We start from the raw sequence: 23,291 nt of genomic DNA on the forward strand, positions 1-23,291 counted from the left end.
AAAGGGGGCATGGGATAGGGGTTTTCTAAGGGGGGGGGGATGGGGAAAGGGGATGGCATCTGAAGTGTAAATAAAATATCTAATAAAAAAATTTAAAAATTAAAAAAAAAAAAAAAAAAAAAAAAAGAACTCCCTCTGTCCTGTAAACATCTACCTGGCTTTCCCAGATTAAAGGAAGAGAAGGCTTGCCAAGGAGACTCAGGTTACAGGGCAGCTTAATGATGTGCCTAGTTGTTGCTCAGCAATGCCCTCAAGGGGCCCCGCCCCCTGGAGCTATAAAGCCTTAGTGAGGTGAGATGAGCCAGTTACAACTGGCACTCAGCCTCAGAGCACACAAGACAAGGCACTGGCACACAGGCACTATGGCAAGTGAAGTACAAGTTCTGCCGTCCCCGCTGAAAGGGCGGCATGCTCCAGCAGGTAGGTCTCCCCCCAACTTGACCTCGCTCCCACAGCAAAAGGCTACCGTGCTGGCATCCGTCCCCCCAGAAAGCACCTCTGCAGAGCAGAGGTTGACCGCCCACCACTGTTGCTTTAACTTCCAGCAACCCGAGCTCCTCCACGGTTGTAGATTACCTGTGACCTCGCCTGGGTGTTACCACCTTGGGAGAACCCTACCGGGTTTTTCCTACCTTTCCTACCTTTCTCGCAAATGCCCATGGTTAGCTGACCTCATACTGACTTCCATGCAAGGAACAGAGCCCCGTTTCTGCTTCTGGAGTCTTTGGGCTTGGGCAGTGCTCTCAACCCATAACCTGAGGAGCATTTTCAAATAAGCACCCAGGGTCTGCAGAGGCTCTAACAACTAGAGAGTCTTCCTTTAAAAAAAAAAAAAAAAAAAAAAAAAAAATCCATGCTATTGGCATCAACTCTGTAGACTCTAGAAAGTGGTTCTGTAACCAAGCATATGTTTACATAGCGTGGCTAGCATGAACAGGCCTACTTTTAGTTAGTTTTACATTTTTTCAACTGCTATCCTTTTCCCCTTAGCATCTCAAAAGCCTAGCTGCTTTGTGCTTACAAATCCAGTTATCTGTATAATTCTTTGTCAGGTCTAAGAGGAGGTGGAGGCCTCTTACCTGCTGGCAGGTGGGACAGCGGGCACAGTCTTTGCAAAGGGTGAGGATCTGATACAGACCCAGCACTTTCTGGAAGGCAGCCCAGGAGAACTGTAGACTTCCGGCTTAGTCTAGACACCGTGGCCGAACCGCCCGGCGGATTTAGCAATTTTTTTAACATTAACATTTTAAAGGTTTTGATGCAAACAAACAGGGGAGCGAATGGGCAAGTTGTTAGGAGAGGAGCTCACATAGTGCACGGATGAGAAGAAGTGGACCACTCTCTTCCTGCTGCCTCCACTCCAATCCGCCTAAAAATCTGATTTGCTACAGTACATTCATGCACAAAGTTATACTTAAATGAAAGTTTGAATATTGCCACCGGGGAACTTCCTGTCCCCGTCACTAATGATTGCTAATTACTCTGTGTACATAGCACACCATGACTCCATCAAGCATGTCGCAATGCCTCTGGCATGACAATGAATTATTATGAACTGTGACACTGCAGATAAGGGCTTTGGGATAATTGGAATGGAGAGGAAGGCAGGCTTGCTCTCCCACTGAGCTCGAGAGAACAAAGAAGCCTCATCCTTCAGCTAGTCTCCCTTTATTTATTTATTTATTTATTTATTTATTTATTTAAAGTCTGAACCCGTTTGCAATGATGCAAAGTTTTATTTATAGAACAAAACTAATAAGATGCCAAAAATTCTATTAAATCTTCACCTGATATTTAGAAGAAAAATACAGATGTCTGACGTCAGAAAGCTAATGTTATGTGGTGGGGAGGGAAGGCAAGGCAGTCAGAACCAGACAAGGTCGAGTTTGAACTTAACTTTTAATCTATATCTCTCTCTGAGCCTCGGTTTTCTTTCCTCTGAAAGGGGATAACAAATAACATCAATCTGGTAAGGCTATTATGAGGATGAAAAATAATATAAAATTGATATAAGTACCCGACGCTTGAATGTTGACTTCTTTAAACCCGGGGCTTCATAAAACCCACTGGAGTCGGCAGGACTCCAGTGGGAGCCCTCTGGACTCAGCTGTGGGAGCCTCACTGGCACCTGCTGCAGTAGTCCAGACAGAAAACAATCCCAGTGGGAAAAGACACTAGTGCTTGCAGCATAGTTATGAATTGAACCACTCAGAGGTCAGCCAGCTGGAACTCTCCCACCTATACATTGGGGGTGGGGAAACTTCCTTTATGTGTATTAATGTAATACATCAATCACACCACTGTTAGACTTCATTTTACATCTATGCCCTGAAACAAGACAATGTTAATCACAAAGCAGCCTGGATTTCCTGCTTTTTTTTATTTACCTTTCTCTTAGGGCTGTTGTTGTTATTGTTGTTGTTGTTATTGTTGTTGTTGTTGTTCGAGCAAGAGTTGGTTTTTCCGAGAGAGACAGGGTTTCTCTGTGTAGTCTTTGCTATCCTGGAACTCACTCTGTAGACCAGGGGGGCCTTGAACTCAGAGATCCGTTTACCTCTGCATCCCCAGTGCTGGGATTAAAGGTGTGTGCCACCAGCTCCAGGCTTCTCTTAGTTTTATAAGAACCAAATATTACATAAACAGCAATATCAAAATTTTGTGAGTAGAAGGTGGTCCAAGGAAGCTAGATGTGTGATGAACAGGAAGATAAGCAGTCGTTCAGGAGTTCATCTCCAGTCCTACCCTTGAAAAAGTACCCCCAAAGAATGCGAGCTGTACAGAGATTCAGCTGTGAACCGCAAGAGGCATTTTCTGGCTTCTGTGGGAAAGAGGAAAGTTTATGGGGAAGGGTATCATGAAGAACCCCCTAGGTGATCATAACTGCCTATGGACCAGTGTCACTTAAAACAAAATGGTGGGCACGGAGAATGGGGTCGGGCAGTGAGAGAGGGAGACAAATAAGAAACACACAAGAAGCATAACGACTTGTACTCATTAAAAGGCTATAATATAATAAATAGGGGATGGGGGAGAATCACTATATACAACTGTCAAATAATACATAAAAGATATTCTATTAAGACAATAAAAAATAAGCCATGGCAGAGTGGTGCATGCCTTTCATCTCAGCACACAGGAGGCAAACGCAGGCAGATTTCTGTGCATTCAAGAACAGCCTGGTCTACAGAGAGAATTCCAGGCCAGCTGAGACTACACAGTGAGATCCTCCCCCTCCCCCAAAAAATAATTTTAATAAGACATGAAAACTAAACAGAAGGAAATCTTGATTTTAGTCAGTCTGAGTGGTTAACTCTTGCAGAATAAGGAGGACAGATTGGGGCAGGGAAGAGGTTAGAAGAGAACTGTGTGAGACCCACTTCCCAAAATAAGGAAAGAAGAGCCTGGCGACTGCATGGGCAGCTGCCATTCACTCAGTCAACCTCGCACTGCACAGCATAGAAGCTTCTAGACATGGCAGAAGCTCTCCAGAAAAATGGTGTTTTACAAAGAAGCATCACAAAGGAGCAAACTGAAACTAAGAGAGGCCAAGAGACTGCACTAAAGTCACACAGCCCTGAGACTGGAAAATAGAACTTGCTCTAAAAAGCCTCTTTCATTGAGAACTTTCAGGGCTCTTGATTGACAACCGAAAATTCTCTGAGAAGTCCACTCGGAATGCACCCTGAGCGCTCTGTAAGCATTGCCTTTTAATGAGATCTTCAAACAAGTTTTCAGCCATAAAGCAGAGTGTGCACAAATTTTGTGGTTTTGTGCTTTCTTAGATACATTCTCCATGGTCCAGGGAAAGAAAGGGCTAATTTTTCTTATAGGCTGGGTTTTGTCTTGACTGCTCTCTACCAAATACTGGGGGAAAAAATCTTAACGGGAAATTATGTAGAATTTGAAACTATAAGATTTATCTTTGAAAAATTACAAACCACAAAATCTACCACAAGAGCTCAGCTCTACCCCAGAGGCAGGAAGGGAAAGGTTCAATCCTCCTGAACCAACTTAGGATTCCTAATGAAACAACCCAAAAGAACATCTTTTTATAATTCTGTAGATTCAAATTTAATCTTCTCACCAAAAGTCCTGAACATCCTACTGTATTTGTGTTCAAGTTTGTGTATATGGTCCTTTAAGATAGTAAACCTATTCATATTTTGCTTCATTGAATTACAGTTGGGTTTACACAAAGATTCTAAAGAAATTATACTCCAAAGATGAAGCTGGAGTTGGGGGTGTGTGCATGTACGTTTAAAAGGGTTGATTTAGACACCACGGTGGCTCCTTGGGAAGGTCCTTCCATGGTATCAACAAAATGGGCCAGGGTGTGATTGTCGTGTGCTATAGTCATGATTTATCTAGATCCTGGGAGACCAGTGAGACCAGTGTTCCTAGCAGAGCCTTGAAGATGACCCTCCCACAAACTGGTTCCAACTGGTTCATTCACCACAAGTCTGTGAGAACCTCACTCTACAAATCAATATATCTACCCACAGAATGGGGATACTTTCTGTGCCTTGCCACAAATCAAATTGTCTTCCCTGAATGTTCCTGTTTTATTTTTTTAAAATGAAGAACTCCAGCAGTGTGGGGTTCTAGAATACCCTTTTTGCTGTTTGTCTCTCTGTGAAGTGGTTATGCTCTTTCCAAAGTGAGGCAAATGATGAAATCTCACTGATGATGACTGTTTGCTCCATTCCTCCTAAGTTCCCCAGAATTCTCCTAGGATGCTCATGACAGAACAACCTATCTATATGCCAAGAGGCACTGACCGCTGTACCACCAATGTACTTGGCATTGAATAACACAAACTACTCAGAAACCTTTCTTATTTGATATTCACTCTGCCTTCCCCTTCTGGAGAAATCTAAAATACATCTAAATAAGCCAGGAGGCGGTGGCACACACCCCTGGTCCCAGCACTACGGAGGCAGAGGCAGTCAGATTTCTGAGTTCCAAGCCAGACTGATTTTACAGAGTGAGTTTCAGGATAGCCAGAGCTATACCCTGTCTCAAAAAGCCAAAAGTCAATCAATCAATCAAATCAATCAATAAATCAATCTAAATATCAAGTAACTACTAAATATTAACAACTACTAATTATTGTGTCTACCATGAAACAAAGGTTTATGTATCTTGTTAAAAAATACTCCCCATTTTTAAAAAATGTACATGTATTTATATGTATGGGTGGTATACCCTTTAGCACATGAATGTGTGGAAGTCAGAAGATAATCTGCTTCTCTCCTTCTACCATGTGGGTCCTGGTGATCAAACTCTCAGGCTAGGTGACAAGCACCTTACCCACTGAGTCATTCCACCAGTCTGGCTTATGTATCTTTATTCTTAAGAATACCTCTGAACAAAGGGATTTATTCCCTTTTGAGGGATGTGGAAACCTCGGCTGAAAGAAAACTAGATACTTGCTTAGTATCTCACAGTCCTTGTATCCATCTGTTTCCATTAGCATAAGAGATACCTCAGGCAGGCTAACTCTATAAATCATACAAATAATATGGGCTTGTTTAGCTCCCATTCCTGAAGATTGACTCTCTGTTGAAGACTCTGTGGTAAAAGAGCTAGCTAGACTCACCCAGCAGAAGGCAGGAGGAAGATAGACTGGGGTCCTTATGTCCCTTCCAAGGACTCCCAACTGACCTTAGGGACTCCCAGGAGACCCTACCTCTTAATACATCCCACTCACATTATAGCCACACTGAGGACCAGCTTTTCAGGTCAGCCCTTTGAGGACAACTCAAACCATAGCAAATCACAGCAGTCTCATGGCTTCAGGGGAGTTGTCCAGAATTTCCTTAGGATCACCACAGAAGTTTGGCGATGGTCTCCTCACCTCCCTCGTGGCCTGACTGATTCCACAGCTCCTCCTCTGACTGAAATTCCTTCCCTCTCTCTTGGCATCCTCCTTTGGAGTCTCTATAAGTCCTTCCAAACGAAGTCAACATTGCCAAAGCAATGAAACACATTAAGGAAAAACACCCAATATGAACATGTTCATAAATGTGAAGGTGCATTTGTTGAAATTCAATATTTCTTCAAATAATAGAATGATATAGAATGATAATGAAAAATATTCTCTCAATGTGATGAAAATGTATAATATATGTGTATGCAGATAGATAAATATGTAGGAAGAGATGGACACCCAAATAATACATTACATTTAATAAGGAAACACAAGCCTTTAAAAATAAGAAAGGCAAAGATGTTCACAGTCACCACTATTGAACACTTTTCTAAAGGAAGTCTATTGCTGTCTATAAATCACATGTATTCTTTCCACCTGGAAAATCTAAGAGAATCTATAGAAAGCCAAAATAAGCAATAATGGAATTCACTATATCCTAAATGCAAAAATCAATTAGTATAAACTCACGGGTGTTCAGTTAATTTTTTCATCTCGAAGTTCTTAGTTTGGGCGTGAAGAAGAGACCTGGCTTACAGACGTGCTTATGAAGTGCGGGCCTCAGCATAAATGTGGAAGACTGACCTGGACAAATTCCCAAGAGACTCAGAGAGGCAAACAATAGAAGGTCACACGTATTCTCAAACACAGAGCCACCAGGGGTACAACAACACAAATCTCCACTTTAAAAAATATCCATAAATTAATCCAGGTGTGGTGGTGCGCATCTATTTTATATAAATTACATATAATATATACACTATATATATATATTGTATATATATTTTGTATATATAATATATAATATATTAATTATATTAATATATAATATATTTATATAATATATTATATATTGTATATTATATATAATTATATAATATAATATATTATTATATATAATATATAGTATGATATTATATATTATATATTATATATTATATATTATATATTATATATAACATATAATGATATATTTTATATAATATATAATATCATATTATATACTATAATATAATATATTAATATACTATAATATAATAATATATTAATATAATATTATAATATAATATATTATATATATTAGATATTAGATATTATATATATTATATAATATATATTATATACATAATATATAATATATAATAATATATTATATAATATATAGTATTATATTATATTATAATATAATATTATATAATAATATATAATATTATATGATATATTATTATATATTATATTATATAATATATAATATTAATATTAATATTATATTAATATATAATTGTATATTAATTATTAATATACAATTATATATTAATATATAATTATATTATATTATATAATATTAATATAATATTATATTATATTAATTATATATTAATATAATATATAATTATATATACAAAATTATATATAATATATTGTATATATAATTTCTTAAACAGATACATAGAAAGACATATATCTATATATAAATATATAGATATATGTCTATATAGAGACAGACATGTGGGGGGGGTGTAAAAGCTCAGTATGCAATAAAGGTGCATTTCAAATTGATAAAGAAAAGATTAATTTTCAAATTTAGATCATCTAAAAAAACTTATATCAAACCAGATGTGGTGGTGCACGCCTATAACTGCGGCACACGGGAAGTAAGGCAGGAGGATTGGGAGTTTGAGGCCAGCCTGGACTACACAGGGAGACCTGGGTTCATAGCAAAATCTGGTCTCAACAGCCTCAAAACAAAACAAGCCGGACCTGCCTCCTCCATATGACTTGCATTAAATACATCATTGAAGGACCAAGCATGTAAGTATAAAGCCAGAGGCTGACTTTATGGGATGAAACCACTGAACTGCTACAAGGTGGCAGAGAGTGCCTGCAAAACATCACATTCCTTACAAATCCATGTGAGACTGACAAGTCCACATAAGCATAAAGTTTTACAATGGGCAGACATTATCAATAAGAAAGAAAAAAGCAGTAAACGGTACAATTAAGCATTTTATATTTGCAATGCATTTCACAAACAGCTCCTAAAATTAAGTGAGAAATGGATGAAAAAAAAAAAAAAAAAGACTAGTAATCCAATGGGGGATGGGGAGAACTGGACAAAAACTACGAACAGCTCATAAAAAAGTAAATACAAAACTTAAGCCTAAGCTGTAATAACAAAAAGGAAACACAAACTAAAGCAATGAGTTACTGTAACCTGGAGTTTTAGGACAAAAGCTTTGGCTCTGGCCGCCCCAAGTAGCTAAGTTTGGCTATCTTCCCAACATGACATTTACATTTAAGTGGCATCAAAGGCAGAGAGGAGATTTGATCTATGTGTATTAGGAAGAGGAACAGACAAAGGGGTACAGGACCCCCAGCCTCATCTTCCAAGTCCTGACATGAGCTTAAAGCTTAAGGTTTAACTTTTTTTACATTAATGTATGTGTGTGTGTTAGATCCCCAGGAGCTGGAGTGACTGTGCGCTTGCATGGGTGCTGGGAACCAAGCCAATTCTCAGAAGGTGGGCAAGCACTCATAACTGCTGATCCATTAGGTCTAAATTCAAGAAGAATCAGGGAGGGTAATGTGGGGTCATCCTCTCTCCCAGACCAGCCCATCTGCTTCCCTCCTCTTCTCTAGCACCTAACGTGTAGAAGTAAGCAGGTGACCCAGATGGACCATCAGGAAATGAAGGCAGGGAGGTTGGCTCTCCATCTGCTTCCAGATACTTACAGGATCCAGGGCAGCTTCTCCATGCCTATTATAGTTCTAACTTTTAGCTTACTGGTTGATAAGATGCAACATTTTCTAGCTCATTGGAGAAACAATTGTTGCCATGGTAGCTGATAAGACTGTAAACTAGTGTGACCTCTGTGGAGGAACAATTCAGCAAGATTTAACAAACTTCCAAATGCACCTAGCCAAGTCGCTTCTAGAAATACACCCCACAGCTAGAGAGACGTGTGCTAGTACAGTTATGTATAAGAAGGATCCTTGTGGAAGCTTTGTTCATGAACACAATGAATTGGAAACCCATGGGATGGCTAGCATTAGCTTAAAGTGGCTAAGTAAACACAGAAGGTTTTCATAATAGAATTGCAAAGTAGATATTAAGAAGAAAGACACAGATAAAAATAGAGACATGTTGACTGTTCTATAAAATGTATGGTTGGTGGGTGGGGATGGTGGATAAACCAAACACAGAACAGTTACTATCTTATGTTACCATCTAAAACAAATAATGTATAAACTATCTGTGGGTAAAGACCAGGAATTGGGAACTAGAGATGGTGGGAAGGGTTTCACAAATCTTTTCGTGTTTCTTGATTGCACCCCTTCTGCATGTATGCCTGACCAAGAATTAAGTATTAATAGTTATAAGAACAGAGATAAAGTCAGTCACACGAAAGCTCTGAGAAATCGGTTTGTTTGGTTTTTTGTTTTGTTTTGTTTTGTTTTGTTTTGTTTTTTACTTTTTACCTTACTGGAATTAGTTTTAGCAAATCGTCCAAGTGGCGTTTCCATAAAGAGGATTAGCAGGTTCAAACCAATCAGCATCCATGGGAGCCTCTTCTCCTTCGAGCTTGTCAGATTTGAGATGTGTGATTTTTCTGGGAAAAGAGGAAGGAATTTGTTTTGACTTGCAATCTGAAACAGGCTGTTCCTTTTTCAACTCCGATTTCGGCTGACATTGTTAAACATTCAAGTTGCTTTTAGGTCATCTGTAGCCTAATTAACACTAATTGAACTCTTGAATGGCATGACTATTAATACAGTTTAATTACTCATTAGGATGGCAGAAAGTTCAGCCAGCATGGAGGTTTGGGGTCTGAGAGGAAGGTGGCCAGCCTCTGGAATTCAAAGCCCCTCTTTGGGTTAAATGTCTGTCAGCACCCTGAAATTTGGCTCATCTCTCAGAATCTGGCTTTTGAAAGCTTCCGTTGAAAAAACAAAACTGCAAGCCATGCGAAAGCTTTAATCTTGTGGGAAAACAAAGGGTCACATTGTAATTATGGGTTGTTATCTTGAAGAATGTAATTGGTCCGATAATAAGAGAAAAAAATCTCCCTCACTCCCCCCCCCCAAATGCCCAAGGGAGTGTGTTGCTATTCTTCCTAAATTCGGGTGTGACCTGTTGCCTTTCAACCTTGATTCCACCTCTCTAAGCATAAAAAGTAAACCCCAGACCTTCCTCCTCCCTACCCTGGCTTCCTTAGGCTTTTTTTGTTTTTTTAAATTCTGTTGTTTAGATAAATGTTTTTTTTTTTCTATGCAAATTAGGAAACTTGGATGTGAGTCCTGTCTAAGAAACAAAGCTGTTCTGACACACATGCTGGTGGTTTTTTTGTTTCTAGTGAAAGCTGGAGGGATGCGAATTTCCAAAAAACAAGAGATGGGCGTTTTGGAAAGACATACAAAAAAAGACAGGCTTGGAGAAAACAAGGTAGGGATTGCTTGGAGTTCTGCTTCCAGAATTAATCAAGAACAAACCAAGGCCCCAAGAATTTCAGGGGAGGCAGCCAGGCTTGGGTAGAGGTGAGCAGTGTGTTCTGGGCAACCATCAGGAGTGTTCCCTGGAACCCCATCACACCCTACCCACTCTGCTCTCTGTGACCACACAGATGCCTCCTTCTAAATGATCCCAAATGCACCTGACCATGTCTCACCATTCACTTACTTAAACTAATAGCCACTATGTCCCCGTTAGCTCTGTGTCAACTTGACACAGGCTAAAGTAACTTGGGAAAAGGGAAACACAATGAGGCAAATGTTCCCACCCAATAAGTCCATGGGCAAGCCTATGGGCAAGCCTGTGGAGCATATTCTCCACTAATCATTGATACAGGATGGTCCAGCTTGCTGTAGGCAGTGCCACCCCTACACTGGTGATTCTGGGTTCTTCTAGAAGAAAGCAAGCTGAGCAAGTCATGAGGAGCAAGCCAGCAAGCAGCACTCCTTCGTGGCCTCTGCATCAGTTCCTGCCTCCACGTTCCTGCCCTGCCTGAGTTCCTGTCCTGACTTCCCTTAGTGATGGGCTGTTCCCTGGAAATATAAGATGAAATAAACCCTCTCCTCCCCAAGTTGCTTGAGGTCAGAGTGTTTCTCAGAACAACTGAAACCCTACCTAAGGCAAAGCTTGAAAGCATACCAGTACTGGATCTATTGTCTCCCTGCATCTCCTACCATGACCTTAACATTATAAAGTTAGAGGTATGAGTTGGTGTATCCTATATACAGATATACGAACCACCCAAAGACTTGCTTAAGGAAAATGAGTTCATTTGGAAAAGAAATGGACATATTGGCCTGATTCCTGCAAGTGGCCCAATGAGGAAGGATGCTTCAGAGATTGGTTTCCATGGAACACTAGTGAGACCTTCAAAAGGATTCAAAGGATGTTCAGACACCTGCTTAAGTCTCACAGGGAGAATGTAGAGGGAAACAGACTGCAATTGTTCTGTCCTTTTCACCTTTTATACTGGGCTTTTGTGTGTGTGTGTGTGTGTGTGTGTGTGTGTGTGGTGTGTGTATGTGGTATGTGTGTGCGTGTGTTTTGTGTGTGTGTATGTGGGGTGTGTGTGTGTGTGTGTGTGTAGTGTTCATGTACATTCATGTTCATACATGCAGACACCCAAAGTTGACCTCAGGTGTCTTTCTCAGTCATTCCCTACTTCATTGAACTAGCTCACTTCTTTGGCAGAAGTGAACCAAGAAAGGCAGTTTGCCCCCAGGCTACACTCTGGACTGGGGCCCAACAGGAACCTCCTACAACACAGCTTGGCCAGAGAGAAGGAAGGTAGACACAGAGAATGTAAGGTGGCTATTGCCAAAGACAGAACTCATCCATGCGTCTTGGTTTCAGGGAACTGGTTTTCCCAAAAGGTCACTGAATTGACAAGTGTTTTCAGTGTAAGGTACCATAAGCTATATGCCTATAATGTGTATAACAATGCTTCAATAAAGAGATAAAAATCAATTATAGTAGCAACTTGGTTGACAAAGCTTGGTATGGCTCATGGGTACATGGAGGCAGAATATTGGTCTCTAGGTGTTGCTGAGCACAGGAAAGACCTGCATGGATCATTTAGTCTCTCCAGTAGATTTGTTTTTCTAAAGAAACACATATGTATATAATTTATATATATTTATCCCAAGCCTGTGGAACATATTTTCCATTGATGAATGATACAGGATGGCCCAGCTTGCTGTAGGCCGTAGCATATATATATATATTTATATGCTTTGTTTATAACAGGCTTTCTCATTAGCCTGGGCCTCATCAAATAGGCTAGGCTAGCAGACCAGCCAGCTTGCTGTAGTACTACTGCCTACAGTATATATATATAATATATGTGTATATATATGGAGATATATATATATATATATATATATATATATATATATATATATATATCTTTGTTTATAACAGGCTTTCTCATTAGCCTGGGCCTCATCACATAGGCTAGGCTAGCAGACCAGTTAGTCCTTTTCTCTGCCTCCCCAGTGCTGGGATAACAGATACACACCTCCAAATCTTGTTTATTTATTTATTTACTTATTTATTTATTGTGGGTTCTATAGATCAAACTCAGTCCTTAGGCTTGCATAGAAAGCACTTACTGAGTGAATCATCCATTTAGCCCAAATGGTAACTGGGGGAGTAGGCAGTGCTGGGATTGAGTTTAGGGTCTTGTGTATGTCAGGTACACACTCTACCAACCCCTGAGCTACGTTTCCAGTCTCAAGGTCTGGATCTAAAGCTTCTTCTCATCTTCACAGTGTCATCACAAATGGTGCCAAGATACAGATGCTGGATGCTCTGACCGACACACTGGACAAGGTGAGCCATGCACAAGGTGATACAGATGATACTCTAGCTCTGTCTTAATTTATCCAGTGGATCAAGTGGCTTGTAGGAGCCTGCAGATGACCACTAACATTTTTTTTTTCCCAACCCGTGAGTTTGATATCCTTGTGGGGGAAAAAAAAATTGGTTTGTTTTCAGTTAGAGAAACATAAACTAGTTAAAATGAGATGAACCAGTTCTCCAGAATCCTTAAAGTGCCTCTAAATAAATAATTTCAAAACAAGGCAGGGGATGAAGTCAGAGTCCCAATGCTGAGTGTGCAGAACCATCCTTTGCCCTCTCAAATACTTCTCAGGGAGACTGGCATACTCTTACAAATGACAGCTTCTGTGTTGAGACTCTGGCCATTTTGGCCTTCCTCTGCATCTCCATAGGGAAGTGGCGATGGTGGGTACAGGGTTGAGTGATTGGGGGCTGGAAGCAGCCAGACACCAGCTGGGTTTGTCAAATAAAGTACATTTATAAGGGAGCGTGACTGCTACTATTTTTTCCTTCTAAAGCTTGAATTCCTTCCAAGTACCTCAGACAGCTCAGAAAGAGTCCTATTGGGCAGACAGCAATTAGTGGTTTGGGATTCTGTGATTACCACCTCCTTTCTGAGCCCTTACTCAGTAGGTAAACTTTGTACACCCTTACTCTATTTTCAAGCGACAAACACATTTATCCTAACGGTGTTAAAGAGGGCCGCTCTCTCTTCAACTGGCCCATTGATTGAAGGAACAGGACGGAGCTGCCTCTGTTTAAAGACTTAAAGTTGCAAGTGAGTTTCCACCTTCTCTCCCACACTCCAGCATTTAGTCTGAAATAAACCAGTAAACAGATTAGTGGGAAAAAAGGCCTAGAAGTTTATTGTATGCCTAGGAGCTAGGCAAGGAAGAAAAGTAAGTCTCCAATAGCCTGTCCCTGAGCAGGAACTTCCATACGCAGCATAAAGGGAAAGGAAGTGGAGAACATGAGCCATTCAGTGAAGATAAATCATTTTTAGAGGACCAAATGGGCCAGAAGAGTAGCTGATGGTTTGCAGCTAAGTCTGCTCTCTGCTCTGGGTGTGGGTCAATTCTTGTCTCCCTTCCTGAGATCTGCATCAGTTTCTTGGTTGATAGACATGGGAAAGACAGTCACAGGAGCAGAGATTCTTCTAAAGGTTCTGGCCTTTAGGTAGAAAGAGGGGCTCCTGCACCCGCTGCCTATGAGGCGTGAGGAGTCAGTGTGCTATACTTTGAAGTACTGTGTTGCCAAAACCGGGATCTGGGATCTTCAGCTTAGCTCTGGAAAAATAGCAGAAACTGTGCAGCTGCCCTTAAGGTGTGTGTGTGTGTTTGTGTGTGTCTGTGTCTGTGTGTGTCTGTGTCTGTGTGCATGTCTATGTGTGTCTGTCTGTGTGTGTGTGCCTGTCTGTCTGTGTCTGTGTGTCTGTAGAGGGTATCAGATACTCTCTATCTCTTTCTGCCTGTTCCTTTTTGAGGCAGTTACCTTTTTGTCTTCTGTTGCACTTGCACACACAGTGTACATAAGAAGAAAACTCAAAGTGTGGGACATAGTGGTACAAGCCTTTATTCCCAGCACTTGGGAGATAAAGGTGGGTGGATCTCTGTGAGTTCAAGACCAGCCTGGTCTACGTAGCAAGTTTCAAAATGTTCAAGACTACATAGACAGACAAAACAAAACAACAAACAAACCCAGAGCCACACACCTCTTTTGATGCTATCCCCAGTACTAAAGTGGCTCTTCAGCCATAGTGTACGTTGCCATGAAGACCTAACAGTTTCTCAGAAGAAATATAGCAACATAATTGAGGATCATATTTTTTTACATTTGTTAACATTCTCTCCCACGTTCAGCTTCTTATGTCTAGTCCCAGGAACCCACGATATTTCTGGTCTTGATTTTGGAGCTGTAATAGTCTAAGATGACCACTTCCTATAAGACCTCACCAACCAATCAGTCATGACAAGAAATTTCCATTGGTCTACCAACCTAGGGTTTGAGACTTGGGAGGTTGAAAACACTCCCCGAAGGGTTGGGACAGGATTAATCTAAATGAGGTGCACCCTGGGCATTCTTCTTCCACTATTTTCCCATACAGACTCCTTTCTTCTTCCCCCCACCCTGTTTCTCCTCCTTCCCTACCTCTCCATCCCTACACAGAATGTTTGCATTATCCCCCGGCTGTACACATAGCCTGGTCTCTCTGTAGAAAAGGCATCCGATAACCTGAATGCTCTCTGTGCTAACATCTGGAGACATGGTCTTGACTAATTTTTACTGGCCACTTTCAAAAGCAACTTGACTTTTAAAATGTCATGTACTTCCTCAAAGGTTTGTGGTTGTTCACGTACTATAAATTATTTTCTTTTTAAGACAAAGGGTGAGACGGTCAGTGGTGGTGCACACCTTTAATCCCAGCACTTGGGAGGCAGAGGCAGGCGGATTTCTGAGTTCGAGGCCAGCCTGGTCTACAGAGTGAGTTCCAGGACAGCCAGGACTACACAGAGAAACCCTGTCTCGAAAAACCAAAAAAAAAAAAAAAAAAAAAAAAAGACAAAGGGTGGGAAAAGATACTGAGTTGTGTTCTCAACACAAAAAGATATCTGGTTAAACATTAAAAATGTTATGTAAAGGTGTGATATTAGAATCTAATTAAAGTTTTTTTTTCTTTTTCCTCTTTTAAAAACTTTTTTAAAGTTTTTCCTTTCCTTTTTATAAAGACTTTTTCCGAGTTGCCAGGCGTTGGGTCATCCTCTGGCCAAAGTAGCCCAGCTGCCAGTAAAGTGGGATCCTAGGAAAGAAAACTATCAAAGGCATCTGTGAATTAGGAGGGTTCTTGTTCCACAGATTAGCGTCTCCATGGGAGTGCCCTTGAATGTCACTGATGTGAAGTGTGCATATTGCTTTAAGTGCTTGGCTTAACAGGGTGTGGAAATTTAAGTGCCAACATTGGAGTTGGAACTTAACAACCCGGGAAGATGAATGGAGACGCTGGCATCTGCTCATATCACCATGTTTCAGGCTCAGAAGCAGAACCTGCCCCTGATCTCTCTCCACCTAGAGTTTATTTCAGAGCTCTGGGCAGACAGACTTTGATCAGACTTCTTACACTGTTCTCCCTGAAACTAAAAATAGAGGTTTTCAGCTCATGGGTATCTACAAGGAAGGAAGCCAACACAAGACTTTCTCTTGATCTGTTTTTCATGTCACCCCTGTAATGGAGCCATGAGACAGAATTCACATAGAGATACACACATAGAACACACACCTATTTTCTCTCTCTCTCTCTCTCTCTCTCTCTCTCTCTCTCTCTCTCTCTCTCTCTGTCATACACACCACACACACACACACACACACACATCTTGAGTTCTTCCTCATGTTCTGCTAGACACCATTATCTTGGTGACTCAGACAAGAAACAAGTTTTATTCTAGACAGGGTTTATTTGTATAGCCTTGGCTATCCCAGAACTCTATAGACCAGGATGGCCTTGAACTCATTTCTTAAATAATTAAACATATAATTGCTTATAATCTTACAATTCTGTTTTTGTGCACACACAAATTTGAAAGTAGGAACTTTCAAATGTGAAATGTGGTATAAAATTCAGTATTGTACACTTTAAACCAAGGAAATTTTGACAAGTACTATCACCTTGAATACATTGTGTTAACTGAAGTAAGTCAAGAGAAATATACTGCCTGAATTCCACTTATATGAGCTATCTAGAATGATCAGATTCATAGAGACACAATAAAACAGGGTTGCCAAGGACTTGAAGAATTGTGGAATGTGCTGGCTACTTTTATGTTAGCTTGACACAAACCAGAGTCATGTGGAAGAGGGAAGCTCAATTGAGAAAATGCCCCCACCAGATAGGCCTGTGATGCATTTTCTCAGTTGATGATTGTGTGGAAGGGCCCAGCTCACTGTGGATAAAGCCACCCCTGGGTTAGAAGCCCTGGGTGCTATAAGAAAGCAGGCTGAGAAAGCCAGAAAAAGTAAGGCAGTTAGCATCACTCTCCCGGGGCCTCTGCATCTGTTTCTACCTTCAGGTTCTTGCCCTGACCTCCCTCAGTGATAGATTTACCTGAAGGTATAAGGTGTTTTGTCACTGTAATAGAAACACTAAGATCAGAAATATTGTTTTCCTGTCTGATTGGTTTTAGAGACAGGGTTTTTTTGTGTAGCCCTGGCCATCCTAGAGCTTGCTCTGTAGACCAGGCTGGTTTCAAACTCACAGAAATCCGCCTGCTTCTGCCTTTCCAGTGCTGGGACTCAGGGCGTTCTTGATTGCCACCTGGCTAAAAGAATGTTAATAGGCACTTTGTTTCAGTTTGGGGTCCAAGTCCCATAAATGGGTAGCAGTGTTGATTGTACAACAAAATGGACGCATTTAATGTTATTGGTCTGTAAAACACTTCTTAAAATGGGTAAAATAATCAATTTTACCATAATTTTTAAGATGACCCCAGAGACAAAGCCCTTAAATTTTCTAGACCATCTAGGACGCAGACAATAACAACTTAGTGCCGATCTAAAAATGTAGGTGCTCCAGCACTGCCTCCCCTTCCGGTTTCCTAGCTCCTCCCATTGTACCTTACTCAAACAATGATGGCCCCTTGGTGGCTTTCTCTGTCCTGTCCCAACTTTCTGTCTCGGCCCTCCTCATTCTGACTGACTGCCCAGACTGCAGCTCTTCCATCAGGACACCCATTTGTCTTCTTGCTTACCCCTTTGCCTCACATTTGACCTCCAGTAACTTGCCAGGCTGTTGTTTCTATCTGTGATTTTTATAGTGTGATTTAAAGCCAACCTGAAATAGCTCATCTGTTTTAGATGAAGCTAAAAATGCCCACTCAGGAACCAAACCACTAAAGTCATTGACCCCTAAAATTGCCCTTGGTCTCTAATGTTAAAAGAAAAACAAAACAAAACACTTCTCCTTACCATACTGCAAAACACATATATACTAATGATAATTGCTCTGACAAAAACAAAAAAAACAAAAAAAAAAACACCCCATTCTTTTTCAGACTTTAAAGCAACGCTTATAGCCAATATAATTTATTTTGATCCCATCTTCTGGAATGTCAGCAGGAGACCATCCTTGGGGTTAATTAGTACATAATGTATCTGCTCATTGTAAAAAAAAAAAAAAAAAGGAAAAAAATACTTAGAACTAAAGCACAAAGAATTTCCCATGATCCTATCCCTCAGAGGTAGGCCTTTTTAACACTGTTGGGTGTAGATTTTGTGTGCGTTTGTGTGTGTGTATATAGTATGTGTTTGTGCATGTGTGTGTGTGTGTGTGTGCATACATGTGTGTAGTGTGTATATGTACTATGTGTGTTTGTGTAGTCTGTGTGTATGTGTGTTTGTATGTGTGTATTGTGTATATAGTTTATGTGTGTGTGTGTATAGTGTGTGTGTGTGTGTGTGTGTGTGTGTGTGTGTGTGTACATGTGCCTTTAAAGTCCAAGAAGAATTTTCAGAGTCAGGTTTCAATGAAAGTCACTGCTGTGTGCAATAACTTGGCCAGGGATGTTTGAGAAGAGGTAACGCACATGTTTCCCCTAGTTTAGAAAAACCCATTCCAACCATAAACAATGTACTTCTCAGAGTCATAACAGTTTATCTCTGCTTTTATTTAGTTTGAGTGTCAAAGCAAGGGCATTCAAATTCAATAGTAATAAATTCAATGCTCACAAGCCACGGCCCCACTTCCTGGCTGGCTGACAGCCCTGTCTTGACATACCTTGGGACAGTATTGATGAGCTTGAAAACCCCAAACTGAACAGAGCCAAAGGTCATTGAGTCCAAACACTTCCTAAAAAAGTGTGCGTGCAAATCACTCAGCCACTCCGAAACCCTCCCATCTTAAGCGTCACTGGATGTAAATCCCACAGGATATTTGGTCAAAAGGAAATATCTCTCTTACTGGCAGCAAGTCTCCTGGTTTGTGTTAATTTGAACAGGCTTACACAGCTGACTGATGACAATCGTTTTCACTCGAAACTAGCTGGTTTTCAATGTTCCTTCACCAAGTTGTTTACTTTGAACTGGAAGGAACGGCCAACATCACACTCTTTACTGAAAAAAGTTACAATTTCAGGTGTGCTGCCCTAACACATAAACTGACACTTTGTAACTTCTTTCAGAGGCTCTTTTTCACCTGATTGTTTAATAATTAATTGAAGAATTTTCCCACCCTCAGAACCTCTTCGTTTTGTTTTGTTTTGTTTTGTTTTGTTTTGTTTTGTTTTGTTTTGTTTTGTTTTGTTTTGTTTGAGACAGAGTTTCTCTGTAGTCCTGGCTGTCCTGGAACTCACTCTGTAGACCACGCGGGCCTGGAACTCAGAAATCCACCTGCCTCTGCCTCCCAAGTGCTGGGATTAAAGGCATGCACCACCACTGCCCGGCCAGAACCTCTTCTTAATGTGTCCACATGCTTCGTAGAATATAATGATCGACTCTACACACTAATGTTAGAATCACTGCTGATATTACAGAGCACTGGCACAGATATGTTTCACCATCTCTGCTTTTCAAAATGGGACCACAGAACAAATATTTAGCATGGGATGATGGCACATGTTTCTGATCCCAGCCCCTAGAAGGCTAAGGCAGGAGGATCCTAATTCCAAGGTCAGCCTAGACTTTTACTTATCTATGTCATATACTCTTATGGTTATAAAAACTAAAGCCACATTATAAAGCTAAGGAAACAGTGTATCAGACACACTTACTCCCTCCCATAGGCTCAGGACTAGCATTGCTATTGAAGAAAGGACTTAGTGAAGAAGTAAAGAAACTGACTTGACCAATGTATTGCTTTTTTTTACTACTGTTCTATTTTGTGACCCATGGATCCAATATGCTTATTTCTTCTTCCCTTTTCACCTATAGCTCAACCATAAATTTCCAGCAACAGTTCACACGGCACATCAAAAGCCCACACCTGCTTTGGAAAAGGCGGCTCCACTGAAGAGGGCCTACATTATCCAGCAGCCTCGAAAATGTTAGGCCAGGATAGAAAACACAGCCATCTGGTCAACTTCCCCGCAATCTGACAGCTCAGCAAAAATGGCCAACACTTCCTGTAGGCCTGCTGCCCTTGCTTGGTAAATAAAACAATTTTTGTATCTTCCCTTCTCACTTTAGATAATAAAGTTTCCAAAATTATGAATCTAATACATTCCTGTGCTTTTTTTTTGGTTATGTATCAGGATCCTACCAGAACTTTATATGTAACTCTACAGCATGTGAGAATGATCTAGAACACCCTAGTCCTTCTACCACAGTGGCTCAGTGCTTACCTCCTGGATACTGACTCTGACTCCACACATATAAACAGTTCTCCTTGCAGACAAAGGTTGAGGGTGGGGTGGGGGAAGCACACCAAGCATTTCTACTGTATTGGGGCCTGGACGAGGGAGGGAGGGATGCTTTCCCCTACCCTTGCCACCTAAGGGAGTCAGGTGAGCTGGCCCTGGGGCCATGCGAACAGAACAGCTGGCCCTGCCTCTCATTGGCTACAGTATTTGGGAGAGTGGGCCCTGCACCTCGGCTGGGCAGCACAGTAGAGCTGGCACTGGATGTGGGGGTTTTAGGGGAGCCAGCCCCTAGGGCATGAGCACAGGAGAGTCGGCCCTGCACCTTGTCTGCTGGGAGGTGGTGAGGGAGATATGCCTTCCTCCTCTCCCTCATCCCTCACCATCTATGGAAGGTAAGAAGCTGGCCCCAAGTGATGAGAGAACTGGCCACGTCCCTCACTAGTTGTAATACTGAGGACAATGGGCCCTGAACCTCGCCTGGGTATCACAGTAATGCTGGGATCACAGGTAAACTGACTCTAATGCCATGAGTGTAGGAGAGCTGGCCCTGCCACTTGTCTGCTATTTGGTGACATAGGCAAGGGAGAGATACCAACCCCTCCCCCCCCACCTTGTCCCTTGCCACCTATGGCAGACAGGAGAGCTGGCCCTGAGATCATCAGAACAGGAGAGCTGTCCTACCCATCAACTATTCAACACTTGGGAGAACAGGCCATGTACCTCAACTGGGAACAGGACAGAGCCAGCCCAAGGGTGTAAGAATGGGAGAGCTGGTGGGCTGACCACCTCAGATACCTCTCAGGCCCAGATCCAGGGCTTTGAGTTGGCCCACCCAACATCTATCCCATTGATAAACTGCTGAAGTGCATGAAAGGGCTAGTCCTACAGACCCAAAACTATAGGATCTCCATGACACAAGGCAACAACAGGATCTCTGAGAGAAATCCCAGAGAGGTATTGATCCAGTAGCAGAAGCCAGAGGCCTAGAACCAGACTCATTACAATAAACATTTGCAAGCAAAGGAATATGGGCAAAAGGGTACACTGTGGGACACACTGTGACACACTACAACTTCCAGGATGAGATTTTGTGTTCTCTTTTGGGGGAGGCTGCAAGGAAAGAGGGCAGGTATGAGGGGAGGGGAAAATGAGTAGGTTTGGGGTGCCCGATATAAAATTCACAAAGAGTCAATACAAAGGTTTTTCAAAAAGAAAGGAAAATTAATTTGCGACAATATCAAGCTTTCCATCAATATCAACATGCTTCCATAAAATAATCCTAACCACTCCACCTAGGCTTAGCCCAGCTCCCAGGACTCTGAGCTAGTGTCAGGAAACTCTAAGATTTAGGAGACAGGGTTCTGTTTCTGACCCTTGATGGTTCTGAAACCTTAAACAAGCCACTTACCCTCTGCAGTCACACATGTCCCCCAGCTGAAACCTTCAGGACAAAGTGACCCCTGAGACTCATCAAAGCTATTTAAGAAAGAGTAGTGAGTGTGTGATAGAAGCTCTAGACCGAGAATGCTAAGAGATGAACAATGAGGGATGGAGCCTAACATGAAGAAACCAGGGGGATGCCAAGGATTTAGGACTGAAGGGAGGAACATGGAGCACATAAGAAAAATGACAAAGATGGGACGAGAAGGTCCTGTTACCCAAAAGACATGAGACGAAAGGAAGGGCACCATTCTCTCTGCTTAGAGATGAAGGATGTCTTAGTTAGGTTTTTACTGCTGTGAAGAGACACCATGACCAAAGCAACTCTTATAAAGAACAATATTTAATTGAGGCTGTCTTACAGGTTCAGAGGTTCAGTCCATTATCATCAATGCAGGAGTATGGCAGCATCCAGGCAGGCATGGTGTAGGAGGAGCTGTGAATTCTACAGCTTCATCTGAAGGCTGCTAGTGAAAGACTGGCTTCTAGGCAGCTAGGATGAGGGTCTTAAAGCCCAAGCCCACAGTGACACACCTACTCCAACAAGGCCACACCTTCTGATAGACTGAGCATATACAAACCATAACAAAGGATAGGCTAAGATGGAGAATGCTCAAAGGCATGCGACACAGTGAGAACAAAAGCATTAATTCCCATTCACAAGAGAGTTACTAACTATACACCACTGGAAGCAACAAATCTGATGTGACCTTTAGATCTGAACAGAAACTGGATTTATCAGAAGAAAAAGGACCAGACTCATGAGAGAGTCTGTTGTCGTTTAAAAAAAGAAAAAAATCCCAGCTGTTCGATTTTACCAATGAAGATTTGGGAGCCAGATGCTGGGGTGAAGACCTGCCAGCTCAGAAAGATAGAGAAAGCACCCAACTGACCTTCCTACTCCACTGGCATCCCAGAAGGAGAAAGCCCCTTTTCCTTCTCGACACTGTCTTAAACAGTGTCGACACTCTTGAACTCAAAGACCCTCATTTCTGCTTACTTATATTCACTCCCTGTCAGCTGGTTGCTTGTTCTGCCTCTTGACCTAAGGTTGACTTTATTTAGCTCTTGGGCTAAAGGTATGTGCTAGGGCTGACAGGACACGACAAGGGTTTCCCGGTTCACAACCTTAGGGATCACAGTGTGATCAAGTATCCTGCAACAAGAGTCCCACAGTGATATGGCCATGGATGCATACAGCCAAGGGGACTTCTCTATTACCCAGGGAGCACAATTCTGCATGGATGTTCTGTGGCTTCCCTCAGGAGCCCCTGCTGTCAGTTTCCAGACAGACTCAGCAATGGGGAAGGGGTATCACGGGCTGGGAATTTCTGGGTAGATAGTCCCTTCAGATCACAATCACTTCAGGTCAATAAAACATGCTGGGCCCAAAGATGAGAGTAAGAAATTGTCCCTGCCACCAGGAACTCCCAGGACAGTGATGGAGCCATGGCACTCCATCAATAGAAAGCAAGGGTTGGTGCATGTTATAGGAACGGATGTTGTGAATGAAGCTCACAAAATCTCCTGAAGTGTTGGGCAGTATCATGCACGGGCATGGGTCCTGTGGGTTGAGTTGTGGGTCCCACATCTGCTGCCCCCAAGGGGCTAGGGCCGTGGCTCAGAGAGGCAGAGGTGCAGGAAGTTGACTGTGTTCACTCCACACCTGGGCTGGGCAGATGTCAGGCTGTGAAAAGCCACAGGACTCTACACCAAGGGTGAGGGAACA

General features: G+C 41.8%; 1 protein-coding gene across 1 annotated transcript; it reads left to right on the forward strand.

The window, feature by feature from the left end:
* The first annotated feature begins 299 nt into the window (after nucleotides 1-299).
* Dapl1 (death associated protein like 1) lies at nucleotides 300-19,979 on the forward strand. The gene is given in 5 exon segments (XM_034493698.2): nucleotides 300-420; nucleotides 10,285-10,346; nucleotides 10,348-10,373; nucleotides 12,710-12,770; nucleotides 19,695-19,979. Coding segments are annotated over 5 exon segments (324 nt in total). The 5' UTR covers nucleotides 300-362; the 3' UTR covers nucleotides 19,812-19,979.
* Nucleotides 19,980-23,291: the final 3,312 nt, after the last annotated feature.

The sequence above is a fragment of the Arvicanthis niloticus genome, chromosome 2, assembly GCF_011762505.2.
Source record: "Arvicanthis niloticus isolate mArvNil1 chromosome 2, mArvNil1.pat.X, whole genome shotgun sequence".
NCBI lineage: Eukaryota > Metazoa > Chordata > Mammalia > Rodentia > Muridae > Arvicanthis > Arvicanthis niloticus.